Genomic DNA, 22,640 nt, shown 5'->3' with positions numbered 1-22,640 from the left:
AATTCATCATTCATACACACTGTATATACAGTGTATATGTACATGTACAGTGTGTGAGTGCTGGGACAAACTCCTGTTCTTCACTGCTCTCTGAACAAGCAGAAGACACACCAGAGTAGTGCTTTACATTGTTCACATCTGTGTGTAATTTGGCGTGTATGTGTCTAATTATTTTATAGAGTTACTACACAAAAATACCATTTTTAGAAAAGTTTTCAAAGAAGTATTTGCTTTTGCAAGATGTGTGTGACGTTTTGTATGTTGTTTATGTGGTTTGTGGTTTTGTGTGTAGAGTTTTGAGAAATGGAGCCATAGTTTCAAAAACTGTGTAAGCATTTTGAAAAAAACTATAAAGGGGTCATGAAGTGAGAAACCAAAATTCCCTTGGTCTTTTGACATATAAAAGGTCATTGTACTATAAAAACATCCTGTAAGTTTCAGAACTCAAAACTTTCTTGTTAAAAACAGCTTATATCGAAGGCAGTCTGCCAAAACAACAGCTTGTGGAATGTTTTACTCTATGATGTAATATTGTGGATAAACCCCGCCTCCGCAGAAGAAGATCACTACCTGTTTAGCCCCGCCCACTGATTCTACATCACTGCCTGTTTAGCCCCGCCCACTGATTCTACATCACTGCCTGTTTAGCCCCACCCACGGATTCTACATTGCTTCCTGTTTAGTCCCACCCACGGATTCTACATTGCTTCCTGTTTAGTCCCACCCACCGATTCTACATCGCTGCTTGTTTAGCCCCGCCCACTGATTCTACATCGCTGCTTGTTTAGCCCCGCCCACTGATTCTACATCGCTGCTTGTTTAGCCCCGCCCACTGATTCTACATCACTGCCTGTTTAGCCCCGCCCACTGATTCTACATCACTGCCTGTTTAGCCCCACCCACGGATTCTACATTGGGGTGGTGATGGCGCAGTGGATAAGACACATGCCTTTGGTGTGAGAGACCCGGGTTCGAATCCACTGTGAGACACCAATGTGTTCCTGAGCAAGACACTTAACCCCTAGTTGCTCCAGAGGCGTGCGACCTCTGACATATATAGCAATTGTAAGTCGCTTTGGATAAAAGCGTCAGCTAAATGAATAAATGTAAATGTAATGTACATTGCTTCCTGTTTAGTCCCACCCACTGATTCTACAGCGCTGCCTGTTTAGCCCCACCCACCGATTCTACATCGCTGCTTGTTTAGCCCCGCCCACTGATTCTACATCACTGCCTGTTTAGCCCCACCCACGGATTCTACATTGCTTCCTGTTTAGCCCCACCCACCGATTCTACAGCGCTGCCTGTTTAGCCCCACCCACCGATTCTACATCGCTGCTTGTTTAGCCCCGCCCACTGATTCTACATCACTGCCTGTTTAGCCCCACCCACCGATTCTACATCGCTGCTTGTTTAGCCCCGCCCACGGATTCTACAGCGCTGCCTGTTTAGCCCCACCCACCGATTCTACAGCGCTGCCTGTTTAGCCCCACCCACCGATTCTAAATCGCTTCCTGTTTAGCCCCACCCACCGATTCTACATTGCTTCCTGTTTAGCCCCGCCCACGGATTCGCTGCCTGTTTAGCCCCACCCACCGATTCTACATCACTGCCTATTTAGCCCCGCCCACCGATTCGCGCATGTATTGTTTACAAGAGAGGCGAATGCGCAGGTCCAAACAATAAAGATGCTCTGAAGACTACAAGACGCTGTGAAGTGCCAAACAGTAAGAACTTGGTCCTTTGTTCACTTCATTTTACCACGGATTCGTTTACAAACAAGCCACAATTCAACGCAGGATTTTTTAGAAAGATTGAAACTAAAAGATGATGCTCTGCGACTATATTGGATCTGACAGCAATGTCGCAACACACAAGTGTGAGTAACTGTTTTTATTACGAGATAATTATTCCTTTGTCTCTTCTTACAGATCATTGGATATGTATTGAGTTATTCATTTTTAACCTAAATCACATCAGCGTCCATCTGTGAGGAATGTACGCTGTCAATCATACACAACTATTAGCCAATCACAGCAGTGGGCGTTCTGAGTCTACAGTCTGCCACGCCTATTCAAACAGAGCGTTCTGATGAGGGGGTACAACAGGACAGAAAATAGACTATTACTTCTCAATTATGATGTTTTTTGATGTAAAAATCATTTTATAAGGGGACCTCAGAGAACAGTACAAAATAATAAAAAAGGCAGTTCATGACCCAACTTTATTAATTTGCTCATGATAAAAACTGTGTAATCCAAAAGCATGGGAATTTTACATGCCAATAAAAATACTTTAACACAACTATTAATTTATTCATTATACTTTGTAATATTGTAAAAGTTTTGAGTGAGAATCCACTACTCTCAACACTTTCAATTACTTTCAAATTTACATAAATGTTTCTTTCTCTGGAGTTTTTTTTTAATTATTATAATTATATATGTGCTATTTTATTGTTTATATTTTAATTCTAGCTCTATACTTGTTGATAAAAGTGCATGTAAGGTGTTTGACATGAATAAAGACAAATAATACGTAAATCTTTTTTAAATCTCCTGAGAGATAGATTTATGGGTTTTTTAGGCTCATATTGGTCAGGATTCCAGCAGGACCGTTGACAGTAAAGTACCTAAATGCACCAAATATTTTCATGTTTAACCGTAACCATAACCTCATTTCTAAGATTTGGTATTGCTGGGGATTTTTCCTTCACACGCAGCAGCAGCAGATCTCATCCTGAAATCCAGATCCGGCTTCAGAAGCATCACTCAGCGTCTGATAATGTGGTCTGATCAGCTGATTATCTCCCCATCATCAAGAGTTTCTACACTTCCTACTTCTGCTTTCATCGTGATGCTGAATGCACTGAGCGTGGAGTCACATGCCATAAACACATACTGTTGTCATGGTTACGGATGGGCGTTACCAACAGATGTGAGACTCATAATGACCATCATATGCATTTCACTCATGCAACATTTGATGTTTGTTTCTATAGCAACAACAGTCATGGTATGCAGTATCATGCTATTTTAGTATCATTGACGTAGGTCTAATTAATATTTAGAATTATTAATATTTCTATAGGCCTATATATACAATTAATAATAAGTGTATTAATTATATCAATTAAAATGATATACTTTTATTTTTATATTTTGTGTTCATTTTAATTTTAGTTACAGTTCTAGTAATTTTTGTCATTTTATTTATATTTCTTATTTCAATTATAGTTTTAGTGATTTTAGTTCTGCAAGTTCTTTAAAACTAAATGAAAATGAGAAATGTTACTCTGGCAATAAGCAGAAATAAAACAGGTTTACTTTTACATTTCAGTTCATTTTTATTTTATTTCAAGAAACAAAAATGTTATTTTTGTTTTTATTTAGTTTTAATTAATTACAACAGTAATCCATTTTAAACAGTTGTATTATTATTATTTTGAATTAGTTTTTTTTTTCTTTCCTATTTTCATTTTGGTTTAAGTTTTAGTCATTTTTGTGGGCTTTTGTTATTTTCATTCATTTTTAGTCCTTTAGTCCTAGTTATTTTAAAACAAAGTTAAGCAAATGTCCAGACGTTCATCAGATGTTCATTCTGCGCAGCATTTGTTAATGATTTGCATTAGAGATGCTGTTAATGAATTTGCATTGTGCATTAAATATAAAACATGTTCATACTGAGTGACCCAGAAAAAATGTGTGCCGGTATGTTCTTTTCTTTTGTTACGTGATCAAGGTGTGTTTGTTTCTTTGACTGAGATAGTTGAGGGTGTGTGTGGCTGAATCGCACAAGAATATTGTGAATAAAACAGTCCCCTTCATCTCAATGCAAGTACATGAAGAGAGGCTCGAGCTCGAGCAAAGATCCTGCACGTCATAACTCTTTGACAGCTGCTTTTGAGTTCATGCATTAATTAATTCAGTAAAACATCAAATATTAATATTTTATCAATGTATTCTGGAGTAAAGGGTCATCTTGTGCATGGTTTGAATCAAATAAAGTAATTACATTAATAAATAAAAATATTTCTGGACAAACTATATTTTAAATATAAATGCTAAATCTATGTTGTAAACAGTGACATTTTGAAATTGAAAATATATTTAATTTCACCCTTTATATACAGAAAATGTATGTTTAGACTAAATGCAAATGTGAAAGAAATAGCCTACTAAAGATCAAAACTAGATTTATAATGATTTAATAATCTTTATTATATATTTAATAAAAACATAGTGCTTTCAAATGATTAATCGCGATTAATTGCATCCAAAATAAAAGTTTTTATTTACATAATATATGTGTGTACTGTGTATTTTTATTATGTATATAATTACAAACACATGCATGTATATATTTCAGAAAAATATGTTACGTTTATATATGAAATATATTTATTTAATCGCGATTAATTGTTTGACGACCCTAATAAAAAATGTTATATATTTAATTATGTATTTAATAATTAAAAGTTTATTTTTAGTTCTGTTTATTTAGTTAGGGGTCAGATGTAAAATGGTATTTCTCAGAATTGGTGGTACGATCAGAATGCTGCTGGAACACATTCGTCGGCTCATGTGTCAGTTTCTCTGGGTTATGAACTACACAAAACACAAAAAACACAATACAAGCATCCTAGCAACACTTCAGCACAGAAACACCTCAGTTCTCCTTCATCATGGGGACCATGTGGCCCTTTTCCCCACCGAAATGTTTCTAAAGTGCCTAAATGTCCAGATTTAGCCTTTGTTTTCTCCTGACTGTGTCTCCTCGGTCCTCTTTTATTATCTGTACATGTTTCACTCATTAACTTCAACAACTGTGAAAACAGCAGGTAAACAAAGACAAAACCTGGACATTTAATGCAATTTAGAGATCCTGGCTGGAAGACACATAGATGGATAATGATATTGATCGATTATAGGCCTGTTTTTGTTCTCATATATTTGAGGAGGTGCTTGTTTTCTCTGCAGAGGTTTGCTGCCCTCTTATGGAGCTCAAAGATTAAACACTTATTCATATTTCTGTTCATAAACTCAATCATTCAGGAGAATTTAGGAAGGCAGACCGACCTGTCCTGAAATAAATAAATAAATAAATAAATAAATAAAAGCAAATATATGTGTAGTATATATATGAGATATATTTGAGATTTTCTGAAAGATGTGATACAGGAACGAAAAACAAGAAAGAACACTTAAATAATAAATAATAATAAATCAGGGGGCATTACGCCACAGTTAAACGGGATTTTTGTATTTTCCCATAATTACCGGACACTGACTTACAGTGAACCGTGCATCTGTCTAAAGTCCACATTAGAATTACATTAAAGTTTTCATCGCGTGCGTCCTCCGGTCCAGCGCGCGTCACTGTTGAAGTGAACACCGGAAGTGACGTTTCTCCGCGAGCGTCGTGTTGTGGTGATCAGCGTTTCTGTTTCAACATTTTCATTTCTGAACATGATTTCTTTGATGATTTGATATTATTTCTCTGAATGTAAAGCGCTATAGTGCGCACAGTTACCCCCGAGACTTCCCTCATCATCAGCTGCGGGTGTAATCACAGAGAGAGCTCGAATAGAGTGCTATTATAGAGTTAAGCTCGGTTATTAGTGTCGAAATGAGTTTAGCGAGCAGCAGAGATCAGCGCAGCACCGCGGGGAACCGCATGTCCAAACTACTGGACGCTGAAGAAGAAGATGACTTTTACAAGACCACTTATGGAGGATTCAATGATGTGAGGATTATATGTGTGCTATATAGTTATATATATATATATATAACTAATGTGTTTATATATATAATTTAATTAAATAAGGTACATATTTATTTTAATATTAATACATTTAAAATGTATAAACATACTGAAATATATTAGTTAATATATTACTAATGTGTATGTTTATTTATATATATAAAAAAATTATATTCATATATAATGTCATTTAAATAAGGTAAATATTTATAATAATAATAAAAAAAAAAAGATAAACATACAGGAATATATTAGTTTATATATTTATATATGAAGTGCATGAATAATTTTTGATGTGTGTGTAGTCAATATAAAAACACAATAACATATTGCATTCCGTGTGTGTGTGTGTGTGTGTGTGTGTGTGTGTGTGTGTGTGTGTGTGTGTGTGTGTGTGCGTGCTTGCGTGTGTGTGCGTGTGAGAGCAGGAGTCGGGTGATGACGAGTACAGAGGCGATCACTCAGACACTGAAGATGAGGTGGACAGTGATTTTGACATCGATGAAGGAGACGAGCCCGACAGCGATCAGGAGGACGATGCGCCACGCAGAAAGAGCCGCGTCGTCACTAAAGCTTACAAGGTCAGACAACTCACTCTCACACACTCACTCACTCTCTCTCACACTCACTCTCTCTCACACTCACTCTCTCTCACACTCACTCTCTCTCACTCTCTCACTCACACTCACTCTCTCTCACTCTCACACACACTCACTCTCACACACACTCACTTACTCACACACACACACACACACTCACTCACTCTCACACACTCACTCACTCTCACACTCACTCACTCACTCACTCACTCTCACATTCACTCACTCACTCTCACACTCTCTCACTCACACTCACTCACTCACTCTCACACACACTCACTCTCTCACACTCACTCACTCTCTCACACTCTCTCACTCACACTCTCTCACTCACTCTCTCACACTCTCTCACTCACACTCTCTCACACTCACTCTCTCACACTCTCTCACACTCTCTCACACTCTCTCACACTCACTCACTCTCACTCACTCACACACTCACTCACTCACTCTCACACTCTCTCACTCACACACACTCACTCACTCTCACACTCACTCACTCACTCTCACACTCTCTCACTCACTCACTCACTCTCACACACACTCACTCTCTCACACTCTCTCACTCACACTCTCTCACTCACACTCTCACACTCACTCACTCACTCTCACACTCTCTCACTCACACACACTCACTCACTCTCACACTCACTCACTCACTCTCACACTCTCTCACTCACTCACTCACTCACTCTCACACACACTCACTCTCTCACACTCACTCACTCTCTCACACTCTCTCACTCACACTCTCTCACACTCTCTCACTCACACACTCACTCACTCTCTCACACTCTCACTCACACTCTCTCACACTCTCTCACACTCACTCACTCACTCACTCACACACTCACTCACTCACTCACACACTCACTCACTCTCACACACACTCACTCACTCACTCTCACACACACTCACTCACTCACTCACTCACACACTCACTCACTCACTCACTCACTCACTCACACACACTCACTCACTCTCACACACACTCACTCACTCACTCTCACACACACTCACTCACTCACACACACACTCACTCACTCTCTCTCACACACACACACATACACACATCTGCTCCTGCGTGACTAACGTGTGTGTGTGTTTCAGGAGCCGCTGAAGGTCTCGAAGCCCAAAGCGAAGCGAGTTTCTGAAGAAATAAAGACTGAACGGCCCAAAGTTGAAAGATGCACCATTCAAGAGCTGCAGGAGTTTGGAGAAAGTGAGGCACATGCATGCACTGTAGTTTTATTCATATTTTGATTTAGTTTTTGTTTTTATTGTTTCTGTTTTCATTTAAATTTTTGTGTGTTTTTGCCATTTATTTTTATCTTTTTAATGTCTATATAATTTAGTATTCATTTTATTTCAGTTTTAGTTATTTTTGTAATCAAGTTAAAGTAAATGAAAATGAGATGTTGCATTGGCAACTAGCAGAAATTGTTTTTTTTTTGTTCAAGTAACGCATTTTTTTTTTTATTGTTTTAGTTTTAGTTCGTTTTAATTGATATACTATTTTATTAGATCAAGCATTGTGTTGTTGTATTCTCATCTCAACATAATGTACTAAAATAGCTAAAACAAATAAATAAAAGTAATGTAGACATTTTTAGCCCAATATTTAATGTCATGAGACAAAGGTTATTATCAGGACAAACTCTTAAGGACTTGTTTTCTAAGATTGACCCAGAAAAGCTTTTACAATTTCTACCAAAAGTAAATTTAAAGAATCTTTTATGGAATTTTATGTACAAAAGTTTGTTATATAATTGCTTTATTTAATTTTTGTATTTTGTACTACTGTGTTTTTCTAACGTATAATCTTTGTTTGCCATGAAATAGCCTGTGAAGCTGATGTGGCAATAAACTAAAATCAAGTAGACATATTTTTAAAAAATCATGATTTTATAGTTAACTAAAACTAAAGCAAAAAACAAACTTAATTTTATATAGACACTCAAACCGAGCAAAAATATGAATTTCCTGCAGATGCTGATATTAATATGAAATTCTGATGCTTTTAATGTAAATCAATGAGATATGTATAACAGTACAGCAGATACTGACATAAAATAATCTAAATATCTGTGATTTTTCCAGTAATATGTCTTCGTAAAATGAGATGTAAATGATCCAAACATATAATGCAATGCTGATTGAGAGATGAAGAAATAAACGCTCCTCAGAAGATGTGAGATGAAGATCATTCCTCCGCTGAGGAACAGAGAAAGTAAAGCTTCTGGAAACAAACGCTCCTCAGAAGATCCTGATGATCAGATTTGAGACGCACTGATTTTTCTAGAAAATGATTGATGGAGAATCAAGTAAAGCTGAGCTGCTTCAGTCCAGTAAGAGTTCATCTGGAGATATTACTGCAGTTATTCTGACGCTTACTTGATAAAATCAGTCAAGATTTGACACGAGAAGCAGCCGCTGAAGCTGGACGCTTCTACAATTACACTAAAAGATCTTTTACTGGATAAAACACTCTAAACTCTCAATCAGACGACAGAAGACATGAGTAGATTGAGTGTGAAACAGCTAAGTTTTGATCTTTTCGAGGTGTTTTGTGTATTAAAGCAGCTTGATAAGGTTGTGTTTGTGTGTTTCAGTGCGCAAGTCGGTGCGTAAGTCGACGAGCGAGCACACGCGGCAGACGAACGAGCGTCTACAGGAGCGTCAGCTGGAGGCACCGCGCAAGAGGAGAGGAGCTCGGAGCGAACGAGTGCTGACTCAAGACGAGCTGCTCGCTGAAGCCAAACTCACCGCCGAGATCAACCTCAGATCACTGGGTAACACACACAGCACTCACAACATTACACCACTGACATCATTTAAATAAAATTAACTAGAAATTAACTCTCTATCTAGGGCTGTCAAAAAAAAATTAATAATTTAGAATATTCGTCGAATTTAAAATAAATATCCACATTCGAAATGCAAAAAGACGGCCAGACGGCCTTATCAGTGGTGCACAAGATACGATGACAATGTAAGTGTCGTTGCATTTTAAAGTGCCCCTATGGTTTATGAAAGGTTCATATTTTGGTTTTAGGAGTCCCCAACACCAGGTTGACATGCATGCAAGGTCAAAAACACTTTCGTTGTCTTATAATATGCATTCATTTTTACCTTACTTGCTCAACAACTCCCAAACGATTTGCTCAACGATTCATTTTTCCAAACCCCTCCTTTGCATGACGCTAATCTGCAGTGATTGGTCGATTTGATTTAAAGCAGTGTTTGTGAGCTTTTAACGCTCCAAAAGCGGCACCTAGTGGCAAAGAATGAATTAGCATTTTCATTCAGACCAACTGAAAAGACCAACAAGTGGGCGGGGAATATGCTAATGTTTCAAGATGAATCGGCTTGGGATTCGTTTTAAAAACGACTCGTTTCAGTGATTCAGAGTCGACTCTTTCTTTTGAGAGACAATAACTTTATACACGGTGCACTTTCAGATTTAAAACTTTGTAGGATGTTTTGATTCACTTAGAGCTGTTACACACTGCACATTTATTGCATTTTTTAGCTGCATGTTTAGAAAGCCATTTAAAATTAATGTAAGTTCAACTTTTAAAAAACATGTCTCAAGACTTTATGGCGGTTTTTCCTGCATCTCATGTTTTTAAATCGAAAAAGTACTCTTTGTGGTTGGTTTTTGGTCCTTTGTATTATACTGTACGTACATGCATGATGCTGTTTTGTTTCTAATTGTTTAAGCAGCTTAATTATAAATGGTTTATAAACATTATTTTAAACATTATGCACTTTTTTTCAAAGATAGTCGTTTTATTCTATTGCTCTGAAGAACTGTGGATTAGTAATATTTTGCTCGATGCGCCCTCTTGTGGCCTCAGGTGAGAAGCCAAAAGCTTTTTACAAAAACGAATTTATTAATAGACAACACTTTGTTTGCATTCAAACAAGTCAGCTGTTCACTAATAAGGCTTTCCAAAATTTTTGATAAAACACAGAGCTTTGAAATTGGTCTGTAATTATCTAATATAGTAGGATCTCACCCCCTTTTAATAAAGGAACAACAAAAGCAGATTTCCAGAATAACACCAGTATTTAATTATGAGTGTGTTCACATTACTGTGTGTGTTTTCAGAAAACTATGAGCGTTTAGAGGCCAATAAGAAGAAGCAGGTTCATAAGAAGAGACGCTTTGAAGGGCCGAGCATTCGCTATCATTCAGTGCTGATGCCGCTGGTCCCAGACGCTCACATGAAGGAGGAGAACGTGGATGTGGAAGGGTACATTTATACCTAATGAACTGTTAATAATAATAGGTGTGGTTAGATGGAACTGGTTTGTTATGCTAAATTGCTATTACTGTAAAACATTAACTTGTTCCTGGAAAGCTGGATTAATTTTATTTTCCTATTTTTGAATTTAGCTAATAACTAGCTTTTTTTTAATCAACTCACAAACTCTAGTTTGTTAAACTCTGAACTAAGATAGATGGACAGAAACTGAATAGTATATTTGTACTTCAAAAGCTTCTAAAATGAAGTACGTTTAAAATAAGTACTGTTAGGTAGTATGAAAAAAATCACTTTAAGAATTTTGACTGTTAAATTGAGCTAGGGACAATTTCTTTTTAATTTTAGTAATTAAAGAGTGAAAATAGTAAATAATAGTGAAATATAGACATTCTCTCTCTCTCTCTCTATATATATTATATATGTATTTATGTATGTGTGTATATATATAAAATACAAAAAGACAAGAAACAGAAATGCACAATTCACAATTAGATCAGTAACATGAATTTGTAATATTGAGTAATTTTACTCTAGTAGTCCTACACTACGGTAATAGTGTGATTAAGTTGTGTACATGTCTATACTGTACTTCCATAATACGATTAAATAGGAATACTCCACATTTGTGTTTACTTCGAGTTTGACTTTAGCCGGATTAAGGTAATCAAAAATCTCTGTTTGCGTGGTAGAGTTTGGTCTTAATCGTGTCAGATTTGGAATTTTGTTGTCAATGTAAACGTACTCAATATTCCGATTTTAACAGAATTAAGACAATACTCTGATTAAGAATCAGACGTGTGCCATTAATAAATCTATGTACTATAACATGTAAAACAGGAACATGAATATTCTAAAAGCAACTCATATAAACACCTTAATCATAATATTGTCTTGTTTAGAATAAGGTAAATAATTAGATTACTGATGTCCATGTAAACGTAGTCAATGTTTATAACAAGGTCTCATCTCCTGTTATAGGTTGGACCAGGACACGCCCCAAGCCACGCCCACTTCCTCATCCTCTGCACAGGGGGCGGGGTCTCTGTGCTCTCGCACTTACATCACCTTCAGTGACGATGAGGCGTTTAACTCCGCCTTCCCAGCGTCGGCTCGCTCCAGCCCCGCCCAGCCCATTCAGGAGGTGTGTCCCGTTACCCATAAACCCGCGCTGTATCGCGACCCCGTGACGGACATCCCCTACGCCAACGCCCGAGCCTTCCGCATCATCCGCGAGGCTTACCAGAAATACGTCACAGCGCACGGTTTTCCCAACGCTTCTGGACACTTCAGTGGAAACAGTGATGTTAGTGATTCGCCGGCAGCAGCCGCAAAGAGCGTGCGACCGAAAGCCATGGTCAAACAGACCGTAATCACCACCTAGACTGCTTTTGAGTGCTTCAATCCACATCACTCAGGTCTGAATGTGTTTGACCACATTTTTGTTGTTGTTGTTGTTGGTAAATTCAGCTGTTGTGATCCAAAACTGTCAGAATGAGCACTTTACAATAAGGTTTCGTTTGTCGTGATTTTTGTACTTTTCTAGGTTTTTCAGTCCAATAAAGAATTCAATAGTGTTTACCTCTTATTTCTGTACTTATCTTGCAAAACAAATGTGTTTTCATATTAAACGTGCATATTAATCTGTTATTTTAAGTCAATATAAAATAAGATCACTTTCTCATTGCATTTTCTTGGTAAAGGAAGAGTTCAGCCAAAAATGAAAATGTGCTGGAATTTCCTCACGCTCAGGCAGTCAGAGATCAGGATGAGTTTGTTTCTTCATCAGGTTTGTAGAAATGTGTCTCAGCAATGGATGCTCTGCAGTGAATGGGTGCCGTCAGAATGAGAGTCCAAACACCTCCTCCAGTGAAAAAGTGGTCTGGTCTGAATCAAGAGAGAAATCTGCAGATCAAGCAGCGTTTACAAGGCAAAACAGCTCTAAACAAATATGTGGCTGGATTTTGATGTGAGAGACAACAGCAGATGCACTTTTTCACTGGAGGAAGTGTTATTATGGATTATGGACTCTATGATATTTTAGTTAAAAAGGTCTTAATGCTGGATTAGTTTCAGCTTTTGTCTTCTCCAGATGTTAACTGATGGACTGGAGTGGTGTGGATTATTGTGATGTTTTTATCAGCTGTTTGGACTCTCATTCTGACGGCACCCATTCACTGCAGAGCATCCACTGGACATCAAGTGCAATGCAATGCTACATTTCTCATCTACATCTCATATGGCCCGAGGGTGAACACATTTCAGCTTTAAAATATGTTCTCAGATCTGCAGTTGAAGAAGTTAAATTACCGAGATGACGTCCGGGGCCAAAAAGATAAGACCAGATCATATCAAAAGATCACAGAGCTGAAGAAAAGTCTTAAGTAGAGAATATTTGAAATAAAACCACTTTATTGTTAAACTTTAATCCATTCAGATACTCCATTCTGTTTTCGTCTCTAATACTGCTGCTTTTGAACAAAACACCAAAACAGTAATGAATTATTTTACTGGTGAATACTGTAGAACTGTGCATAAAATCCAGCGTTGCATAAGTTCTATTTGGTAATATTCATGGATGAAAATAATGTTAAAAACAAAAACCTAATCATATTAAAATGGATTCATTTTCTTTATGCAAAACATAATTTTCGAGCGAGAGATTGTCCACCCAAAAACGATCATTCTGTCATTATATATTTGTTCCAAAACCGTATGACTATTGAACATTAAATGTATTTTATTGGACCCCATTTACTTTCATGTTCTGAACAAAAAACTCTTTATTTTGTGTATTTTCTGTAAGTGAATGTTTTCTGAACCTTCCAAACTTCCAGTATTTTGAAAATGTAAAAAAAATAATTAAAAAATCTTGGTTGTGTGAACTTTAGAGAAAACATTAGGGAACGTTTCATGTTATGATTTTGCATTAACGTTAACGTTTTAAATGTTCTAATGTTTGAAACCAAATGTTTCAGAAAAACGCTCCATTAATAATGTATAAATAATGTTTTGGTTTTGAGAACGATATTAAAGACCAGATAACATTGCGTGAACGTTCTAGTAACGTTACTGGAAGAGTGCGAGTTCGTAACGTTGAGAGAACCTTGCTATAACATTCTGACAACGTTCCCTGTTAGCTGAGAAGTCAGTCGTTCGATAACATGAGGGTGAGTAAAAGATGACATAATGCTGTTTTTGGGTGGACTGTCCCTTTAAATAGTTCTTCTGATTTTGAAGCATGAAATATGAGCTGCACGTGTTCTTGACATGTTTAGTGCGAATCGCCCAATCAGACTCGAGGGATGCGTTCAGGAGCGTCTCGCTGCTCCCCTGAGCTCAGCATCTCTGTGAGAACAGGTGCAGAAGCTCTGAAGTCCAGTCTTTGAGTCCAGCTCGTCTCTCTCTGTGTGTTCAGAGCTTGCCCTCTTCGATCATGCGGTTCAGGCCGGTGCAGATCTTGCTGAGGTTGGGCCACAGTGTGCCCTGAGGGTCGTACAGGTGTGTGAGGAGCTCCGGGTCCGAGTAATGGTTGAACACGTGTCTGATGCGGTCCAGAGATTTGGGCGTCAGCTGCTTCTCCACCAGCTTCAGCAGTAAATCACGACACTCGACCAGCAGCTCCATCATCACGTTCTTATCAAAGGTGAACTCCACCTGACGCACACACACTCGATATTATACATTCACATTCATGCATTTAGCAGACACTTTAATTCACAGCGACTCCAAAAGGAGGAACCTTTTTCTTTTCTTTTTTTACTTTATTTGTACATTTCTGCACATTGCATAGTTGAGACATTTCAAAATAAAAGTCCTTATTCTTAACTCTTCAGAATAGAGCATCTGCAGAAAAACTAAGCCTAATTGGTAATTAGGTAATTGTGACTTTTTATCTCGCAATTCTGACTGTTTTTTTTTTTTTTTTCCTCACAATTGCGAGTTTGTATCTTACAATTCTGAGAAAAAAAGTCAGAATTGTGAGAGAAAAAGTTGCAATTATCTTTATTTTATTTTTATTTTATTCAGTGGCGGAAATGGGCTTCCATTAAAAAAAAAAAAAGAGAGCTGAAGATGAAAAAAAAAGTTAATAATCAATCAATAATCAATTAACATTTTTACATGTTCTGATGAAAACATGGGTGGCATGTTGCTGTGCGATTGCGAACATCATCTGAGTGGTTTTAGCATGCTACTGTGTTCTGAAAGCTCTTTAGAACTATATTATTCAGTCACTGATTGCTCACATATTCTGATAAATAAAAAAATAAAATAAATGGTTCCTGCCAGAGCCAAAGTCACTAGCATCTTCTGATTGGTTGCTATGTGTTTGCTAGGGCTAAATAGTTGCAGTGCAGTTGCTAGGGTGTCCTAAGTAGTTGCTATGTGGCTGCTAGGGTGATCTAAATAGTTGCTACGCAGTTGCTAGGGTGTTCTGTAGAGTTGTTCAGAGTAAATGGTATGTGGTTGCCAGTTGCTAGGGTGTTCTGGGTGGTTGCTAGGGTGCTAGGGTTCAGAGTAGTTATGCGGTGTTCAAAGTAGTTGCTATGTAGTTTCTGGGGTGTTCTGAGTAGTTGTTATGCGGTTGTTACTTGGAACATGCAGTTGCTAGGGTGTTCTGGGTGGTTGCTATGTAGTTGCTAGGGTGCTCTGAGTGGTTGCTATGGTGTTCTATGTAGTTGCTAGGGTGTTCTGAGTAGTCATATGTGGCCGCTAGATTACTGTTGATGGTTTCTTAGTGGTTTCTTCCTGGCTGATGTGAAATGACACCACAAACTCTGCAGGATGACGCACATACTGAACTTTAAGACTATCAGCTGTAGTACTGCTGATGATTAATCCTAATACACCGTTAGCATGTAAATACGACTGATGAATGCGAGTGTTTGTACCTCCTGGAAGCTGATGGCCGTCATGGCTCCATGGTGGAGTTTTTTCCTGAAGTCCCGTGCCACACTCAGCTCATCCGCGCTGAACTTGCTGTGTCGGAACAGAACCCCCACCTTCACGGCAATCTTGATCATGTTCTTCACCACCTTCTGGGCCTCGTTGCGGTTCCCTGTGTGCTCCTTGGAGACGCGGTACAACTCGTCCAGAACCTCGCTGCTGTTGTCATCGATGAACATATGAGCCACCGACTTGCTGGCCATGTGACTGAGGATCTTCTTCTGGGCCTTCATGGCCATGTCCTTCGAACTGAATGCCTCCATCCCGATGGCAGCGGAGCACAGACGTGTGTGTTTACCTGCGTCGTGCAGTCGGAGGTGTTTGCGAGGAGTGTGTTGTGTCTTTTTGAGGAAGTGGCGTCTTCCGCTGTGTAACTGTGAGAGGAAACGGTGCGATCGGAGGAGATATGTCACTTCTGCTTTCTGTCTCTCTCACACACTTCAACAGACTCAAATCTCCTTTTCCAGAGACGTTTTATAACATTCAGAGCATTGAAATATTGTGAGAATAAGAACACAAAATGACCTAAAGACATTACGTCTAGACTTCACATCAACCTCAAACATAATGTGTAAAAAAATCAAGAATGAGATTAAATGGAAAGCTTCCAGAGTTTGCAATCGAAAGTCGAAACTCAGACTTTTCTCATCAGTTTCTCTCTAGATCACATGATCTGATTAGTCTGTATCTCAATCATTCTTCCTGATTCACATTTAACAAACAAACGGAACTGAATTCAGATTAAAATTGTCTGGAATGTGATTTGTTCAGTTCATGAAAGATTGCTAGGGTGTTGTAAGTAGATGCTATGTGGTTGCTGGGGTGTTCGGAGTAGTTCAGTTCAATTCAAGTTTATTTGTATAGTGCTTTTCACGAGACAAATCATTGCAAAGCAGCTTTACAGGATATATATATTACAATATATTTAGTTGTAGCTTATCAGTGATGACTAAGTCAAGTTGATGTACATATGGCAGAAATGTACGGTAAAATCAGTTAATGACAATCAAACAGACGTTGAACACTATTAACAGCAATGATTATATGTTGCAATCAAACTTATAGCAAAATTTGGTAGTTCGACGTGTTGTTTCAGGGTTGCATCCTCTGAGGTCCTCTGAGCGGTTGGCATCATCTCTTCTCTTCTCAGGTGTTAGGTCATCTCAGATTAAGGGTTGGATCCAGACTGAAATTTGTGTAATTCCTAGTTACCACGGGATGTTAATTTAAATAGAGAGAGTGTGTCTGAACCCCGAACGTTATCAGGAAGGCTATTCCAGAGTTTGGGAGCCAAATGTGAAAAAGCTCTACCTCCTTTAGTGGACTTTGCTATCCTAGGTACTACCAAAAGTCCAGAGTTTTGTGACCTTAGAGAGCGGGTTGGATTGTAGCGTGGTAGAAGACAAGTTAGGTACGCAGGAGCTAAACCATTTAGGGCCTTATAGGCAAGTAATAATATTTTGTAAATGATACGGAACTGAATAGGTAGCCAGTGCAGAGACTGTAAAATTGGGGTAATATGATCATATTTTCTTGACCTGGTAAGAACTCTAGCCGCTGCATTTTGGACTATCTGTAGCTTGTTTATTGAAGATGCAGGACAACCAGCTAGCAGTGCATTACAATAGTCCAGTCTAGAGGTCATGAATGCATGAACTAGCTTTTCTGCAACAGAAACAGGGAGCATGTTTCGAAGCTTGGCAATGTTTCTAAGATGGAAGAATGCTGTTTTTGTAACATGGGAAATATGATTTTCAAAGTACAAGTTGCTGTCTAATATAACACCCAGATTTTTGACTGTAGAGGACGTAACAGTGCATCCACTCAAGATTACAAGTTTCTTTCTTGAGAGAATGGGTATAACTGTTGTACCATGGCGCAGTACGTTTTTCTCTAACCTTTTTCAATTTGAGTTGGGCAATAGCTTCTAATGTATTAGAGAAGATAGTGCCCATGTTGCTAGTCATTTCGTCTAGTTCATGTGTATTTATGGGTAAACAGAGCAGTTGAGATAAATCAGGCAGGTTATTTGTGAATCTGTCTTTGGTGGCTGGAACAATAGTTCTGCCCGGACGATAACGTGGAGCCATATAACTAATATCAGTAATACGCAGCATGCAAGATACAAGGAAATGATCAGTAACATCGTCACTTTGAGGTACGATATCTATATTGGTATGATCAAGTCCATGCGATATAATTAAATCTAGCGTATGATTAAAACGATGAGTGGGCCCGGTGACGTTTTGCTTGACTCCAAAAGAGTTTATTAGGTCAGTAAACGCAAGTCCTAACGCATCATTTGTATTATCAACGTGAATGTTAAAATCTCCGACAATTAGCACTTTATCAACATTAACCAATAGATCTGAGAGGAAATCTGCAAATTCTTTTACAAACCCGATTCCAAAAAAGTTGGGACACTGTACAAATTGTGAATAAAAACAGAATGCAATGATGTGGAAGTTTCAAATTTCAATATTTTATTCAGAATACAACATAGATGACATATCAAATGTTTAAACTGAGAAAACGTATAATTTTAAGGGAAAAATACGTTTATTTTAAATGTCATGGCATCAACACATCTGAAAAAAGTTGGGACAAGGCCATGTTTACCACTGTGTGGCATCCCCTCTTCTTTTTATAACAGTCTGCAAAAGTCTGGGGACTGAGGAGACAAGTTGCTCAAGTTTAGGAATAGGAATGTTGTCCCATTCTTGTCTAATACAGGCTTCTAGTTGCTCAACTGTCTTAGGTCTTCTTTGTCGCATCTTCCTCTTTATGATGGGCCAAATGTTTCCTATGGGTGAAAGATCTGGACTGCAGGCTGGCCATTTCAGTACCCGGATCCTCCTTCTACGCAGCCATGATGTTGTAATTGATGCAGTATGTGGTCTGGCATTGTCATGTTGGAAAATGCAAGGTCTTCCCTGAAAGAGACAACGTCTGGATGGGAGCATATGTTGTTCTAGAACTTGGATATACCTTTCAGCATTGATGGTGCCTTTCCAGATGTGTAAGCTGCCCATGCCACACGCACTCATGCAACCCCATACCATCAGAGATGCAGGCTTCTGAACTGAGCACTGATAACAACTTGGGTTGTCCTTGTCCTCTTTAGTCCGGATGACATGGCGTCCCAATTTTCCAAAAAGAACTTCAAATTTTGATTCGTCTGACAACAGAACAGTTTTCCACTTTGCCACAGTCCATTTTAAATAAGCCTTGGCCCAGAGAAAACGCCTGCTTCTGGATCATGTTTAGATATGGCTTCTTTTTTGACCTATAGAGTTTTAGCTGGCAATGGCGAATGGCACGGTGGATTGTGTTCACCGACAATGTTTTCTGGAAGTATTCCTGAGCCCATGTTGTGATTTCCATTACAGTAGCATTCCTGTATGTGATGCAGTGCCGTCTAAGGGCCCGAAGATCACGGGCATCCAGTATGGTTTTCCGGCCTTGACCCTTACGCACAGAGATTGTTCCAGATTCTCTGAATCTTTGGATGATATTATGCACTGTAGATGATGATGATGTAACTTCAAACTCTTTGCAATTTTTCTCTGAGAAACTCCTTTCTGATATTGCTCCACTATTTTTCGCCGCAGCATTGGGGGAATTGGTGATCCTCTTGCCATCTTGACTTCTGAGAGACACTGCCACTCTGAGAGGCTCTTTTTATACCCAATCATGTTGCCAATTGACCTAATAAGTTGCAAATTGGTCCTCCAGCTGTTCCTTATATGTACATTTAACTTTTCCTGCCTCTTATTGCTACCTGTCCCAACTTTTTTGGAATTTGTATCTCTCATGAAATCCCAAATGAGCCAATATTTGGCATGACATTTCAAAATGTCTCACTTTCAACATTTGATATGTCATCTATATTCTATTGTGAATAAAATATAAGTTTATGAGATTTGTAAATTATTGCATTCCTTTTTTATTCGTAATTTGTACAGTGTCCCAACTTTTTTGGAATCGGGTTTGTAGGAAATCTGTATATGACCCTGGCGGTCTAGTTGCTATGCGGTTGCTGGGGTGTTCTTAATAGTTGCTATGCAGTTGCTGGGGGGTTCTGAAAATGAAACAAATTTACATTTAGTCATTTAGCAGATGCTTTTATCCAGCAGATATCTTGTATCAGCAGAAACACACACAGACACACACACACACACACCTGCTGAATCATCCTACCTGTTGCTGAGTGAGTGTGTTTAGCTGTTGTGTTGCTGTCTTCGAGTACATCTGTCAGTACTTGACACACTGAGTTTACATCCGTTTCCAGAAAGAACTCACACAGACACACACACACACACACACATCTAACAGGATGACAGAATCAGTCAATGTATTATTGCCTCATATTGCATCATGCTTCTTACACTAGTCACCTTTAGTAATCAGTCTCTTGCAAAGTCAAAGTTTCATAAACTGATTCATGCTCACTTTGACTGTTGTTTGTGTTTATAATCTGCGTAACAGGATTGTGTTTCATTCAGATTGCCTCCAATACAGGAAACAGTATTCCATAACATGATCTGCTGTAAGAGTATATCAGTATGAGTGATATAAGTATAAATATAAGTGTGAATGGTTTCTTCCAGAAACATTAGATCATTTTAATCATTGATGCTTGAAATGTCTCTTATAGGTGTTTATGCAATTTATGTATATATTTAATTATATATTTAATTACATTTAAATTAACTCTCGTTTTATGGTGCTGGGTGGAAGAACACTTAATTTTCCAGAACGCTCTAGTCTAGTTCATGCTGAAGGCTTCAGAACGGAGCCATTCAGATTAGACAAATACACTGTAAAAATATTTTTAAATGGTAAATGTGCAGTTTCTGTCATATCAAGTAGTTACTATATGGTTGCTAGGGTGTTTTAAGTATGTGAAAATATGTGGAAAATGTATGAGCAATATCTGAATGAAATGACCTGTTTAATATTGTTCTGTTGTGACTAATGAAATCGGTCTGTTGTGTGGCTGTGTTGACTTTATTAGAATTGCAAGTCAGCAGTGATTTTTCTTCCTGTTAGTTCAACTTCCTGTGTTGTGCCGATTCATACTTATATATGCATACTAATATATTCATGAACTGAAATGCACTCTATTTTGTATTGTCCTGCTGTATTTACTGTTGTATTGTTGTAAATGGTGTTTCTGCATATTGCACCAGCAACATTACAACCTTTAGTGTTTCTCTCTGCACTGCAAAGAAGACTTGACATTGAAACCTGCCCTAAACCCATGTGTGAGTGTGAGATGGCAGACTGAGAGAAACACACCGATTATTACACTGTTACCAGCAGGAAGTGCAGGTGTAAAGAATTGTCTGAAGACTTCCTGTTTGACAGAGAAGAGAAGAGATGAGATTATTGACTGGATGGATCATCACAGATGTTTCATTACTTACCTGTTATCAAAATGCAAAACCACCATAATATTCAGTATGTTTTTGTATCTATGTAACCCCATCTGTGTTGGGGAAAGTTACTTTTTAAAATTAATGCATTACAAAGTTGCATTACTCCATAAAAAGTAACTTAGTAACACAATGAGTTACTTTTTTTTAATGGAATAATGCAATATTGTAATGTATTACGTTACTTTTTTTTTTACATGGGCTGAGCTTGCTTATTTGTGTTTAATAACAAAAAACCTAAAGGTTATATTTTGGCAACTGTAAATGCCCTTTCACGACAAAAGTGAAATGAATAATCCTCAGGCGGAAGGAAGAGTCTCTGTCTCTCACTCATAATGTCTCTCAACACAGTGACAGGAGAGGCGTCAGTCAATAAATGGGAAACAAAGTAACGTGCATTACTTATTTGAAAAGCTAACTGATATTTTGTTGTACAGTAAATTTAAAAGTAATGTTACTTTACTAGTTACTTGAAAAAAGTAATCTGATTATTACGTAATTCATGTTATTTGTAATGCGTTAACCCAAAAACTGCCATAACTTCATAGCAAATTTATATAGTCTATTATATACTGTCTATATATTGCTTATGTTCATGCATTTGGCAGATGCTTTTATCAAAAGCCACTTGCATTATATTCAAAGCATTTGTTTTTTTCTGGTTTTATGCATTTCCTGGGACTCAAACCCTCAATTTTGGCATTCAGTGCATCATCCAATGTTTTTTGTCTTTTTTTTAAAAATCATTATTTTTATTTATTTTTTATTACCTTTCTCTTCTTCTTAAATAATTGTATGTAAAACAATTTGATTGACCACTGTGCATGAAATATGCAATATTAATGAAATAGTTTTGCCTATTATTGTCCTGTAGAGGGCAGCGCACACACACTCTCTCTCTCTCACACACACACTCACACACACACAGACACACACACTCACGCACTCATATACATAAACATGCATGGTCTTCACTGCATATTTACAGAACATGATACAAGTATTGATACAGAGTTATGTTATGTTTTTTTTTTTTTTTTTTTTAAGTGACCTGTGGCCAAGTATGCTGACCCTTACTCTGAGTTTTTGCTCTGCATTTAACCCATCCAATGCAGTCTTTTGAGATAAGAGTGCATTGTAATACATACTGTAAATTTCAAAATTCAAATCTCCTCTCCACTACACAAAAAAACATTTATTGAGACTAAAAAAAATATTTTGGGTGATCAAAATCTTTACTAGCAGTGTGTTACTGCTCAATTGCATGTAGAAAATGGTGGTATTTGGAATAAATCTCTAAGGCCTCTGAATCCCCAGAGATCCACAGAGATATTTGTGTCTGTGAGTGTTCTTCAGAATAACAGCTAATTTTCCAGAAAAGACATGCTCCGTGTCCAACACACACCGTCCGCCTTCGCTCCAGTGTGTGTGTGTGTGTGTGTGTCTTTTTAGGGACAAAGAGAAATCCGCAGGTCGAAGGTCAGGATGGGACTGAAGCAGGACGTGGGAATGGGGCGACAGGAAGACAAGGCAGTTCCTCCCAGTGTTGATCTGCCCTGAAAAACAACAGAAATAAAGAAAAGAGCAGATGGAGGGATGTTGTCTTTACCATCAGGAGAGGATTA

At 38.0% G+C, this 22,640-nt stretch overlaps 2 protein-coding genes across 2 annotated transcripts; one reads left to right on the top strand and one right to left on the bottom strand.

The window, feature by feature from the left end:
• Nucleotides 1-5,388: 5,388 nt before the first annotated feature.
• On the top strand, nucleotides 5,389-12,311 carry vps72a (vacuolar protein sorting 72 homolog a). The gene is made up of 6 exons (XM_079380947.1): nucleotides 5,389-5,745; nucleotides 6,192-6,344; nucleotides 7,473-7,584; nucleotides 8,975-9,154; nucleotides 10,477-10,621; nucleotides 11,612-12,311. Exons 1-6 carry the CDS (start codon nucleotides 5,629-5,631, stop codon nucleotides 12,012-12,014), a joined length of 1,110 nt encoding a protein of 369 aa, XP_079237073.1. The 5' UTR covers nucleotides 5,389-5,628; the 3' UTR covers nucleotides 12,015-12,311.
• Nucleotides 12,312-13,017: 706 nt separating this feature from the next.
• Nucleotides 13,018-15,935, bottom strand: tnfaip8l2a (tumor necrosis factor, alpha-induced protein 8-like 2a). Its single transcript, XM_079380903.1, has 2 exons — nucleotides 15,523-15,935; nucleotides 13,018-14,287 (listed from the first exon to the last, which is right to left on the bottom strand). The coding sequence occupies exons 1-2, from the start codon at nucleotides 15,838-15,840 to the stop codon at nucleotides 14,045-14,047; spliced, it is 561 nt and encodes a 186-aa protein (XP_079237029.1). The 5' UTR covers nucleotides 15,841-15,935; the 3' UTR covers nucleotides 13,018-14,044.
• Nucleotides 15,936-22,640: the final 6,705 nt, after the last annotated feature.

The sequence above is a fragment of the Barbus barbus genome, assembly GCF_936440315.1.
Source record: "Barbus barbus genome assembly, chromosome: 27".
NCBI lineage: Eukaryota > Metazoa > Chordata > Actinopteri > Cypriniformes > Cyprinidae > Barbus > Barbus barbus.
The sequence above is the reverse complement of the archived record's forward strand: the minus strand, read 5'-3'. Positions and strand labels throughout refer to the sequence as shown.

Coding starts and splice junctions, on each gene's coding strand:
- vps72a (XM_079380947.1), top strand. CDS start 5,629: ATGAGTTTAGCGAGCAGCAGAGATCAGCGCAGCACCGCGGGGAACCGC. Junction 6,345..7,472: donor TCGTCACTAAAGCTTACAAG/GTCAGACAACTC, acceptor TGTGTGTTTCAG/GAGCCGCTGAAGGTCTCGAA. Junction 9,155..10,476: donor GATCAACCTCAGATCACTGG/GTAACACACACA, acceptor GTGTGTTTTCAG/AAAACTATGAGCGTTTAGAG.
- tnfaip8l2a (XM_079380903.1), bottom strand. CDS start 15,840: ATGGAGGCATTCAGTTCGAAGGACATGGCCATGAAGGCCCAGAAGAAG. Junction 14,288..15,522: donor CGGCCATCAGCTTCCAGGAG/GTACAAACACTC, acceptor TGTGTGCGTCAG/GTGGAGTTCACCTTTGATAA.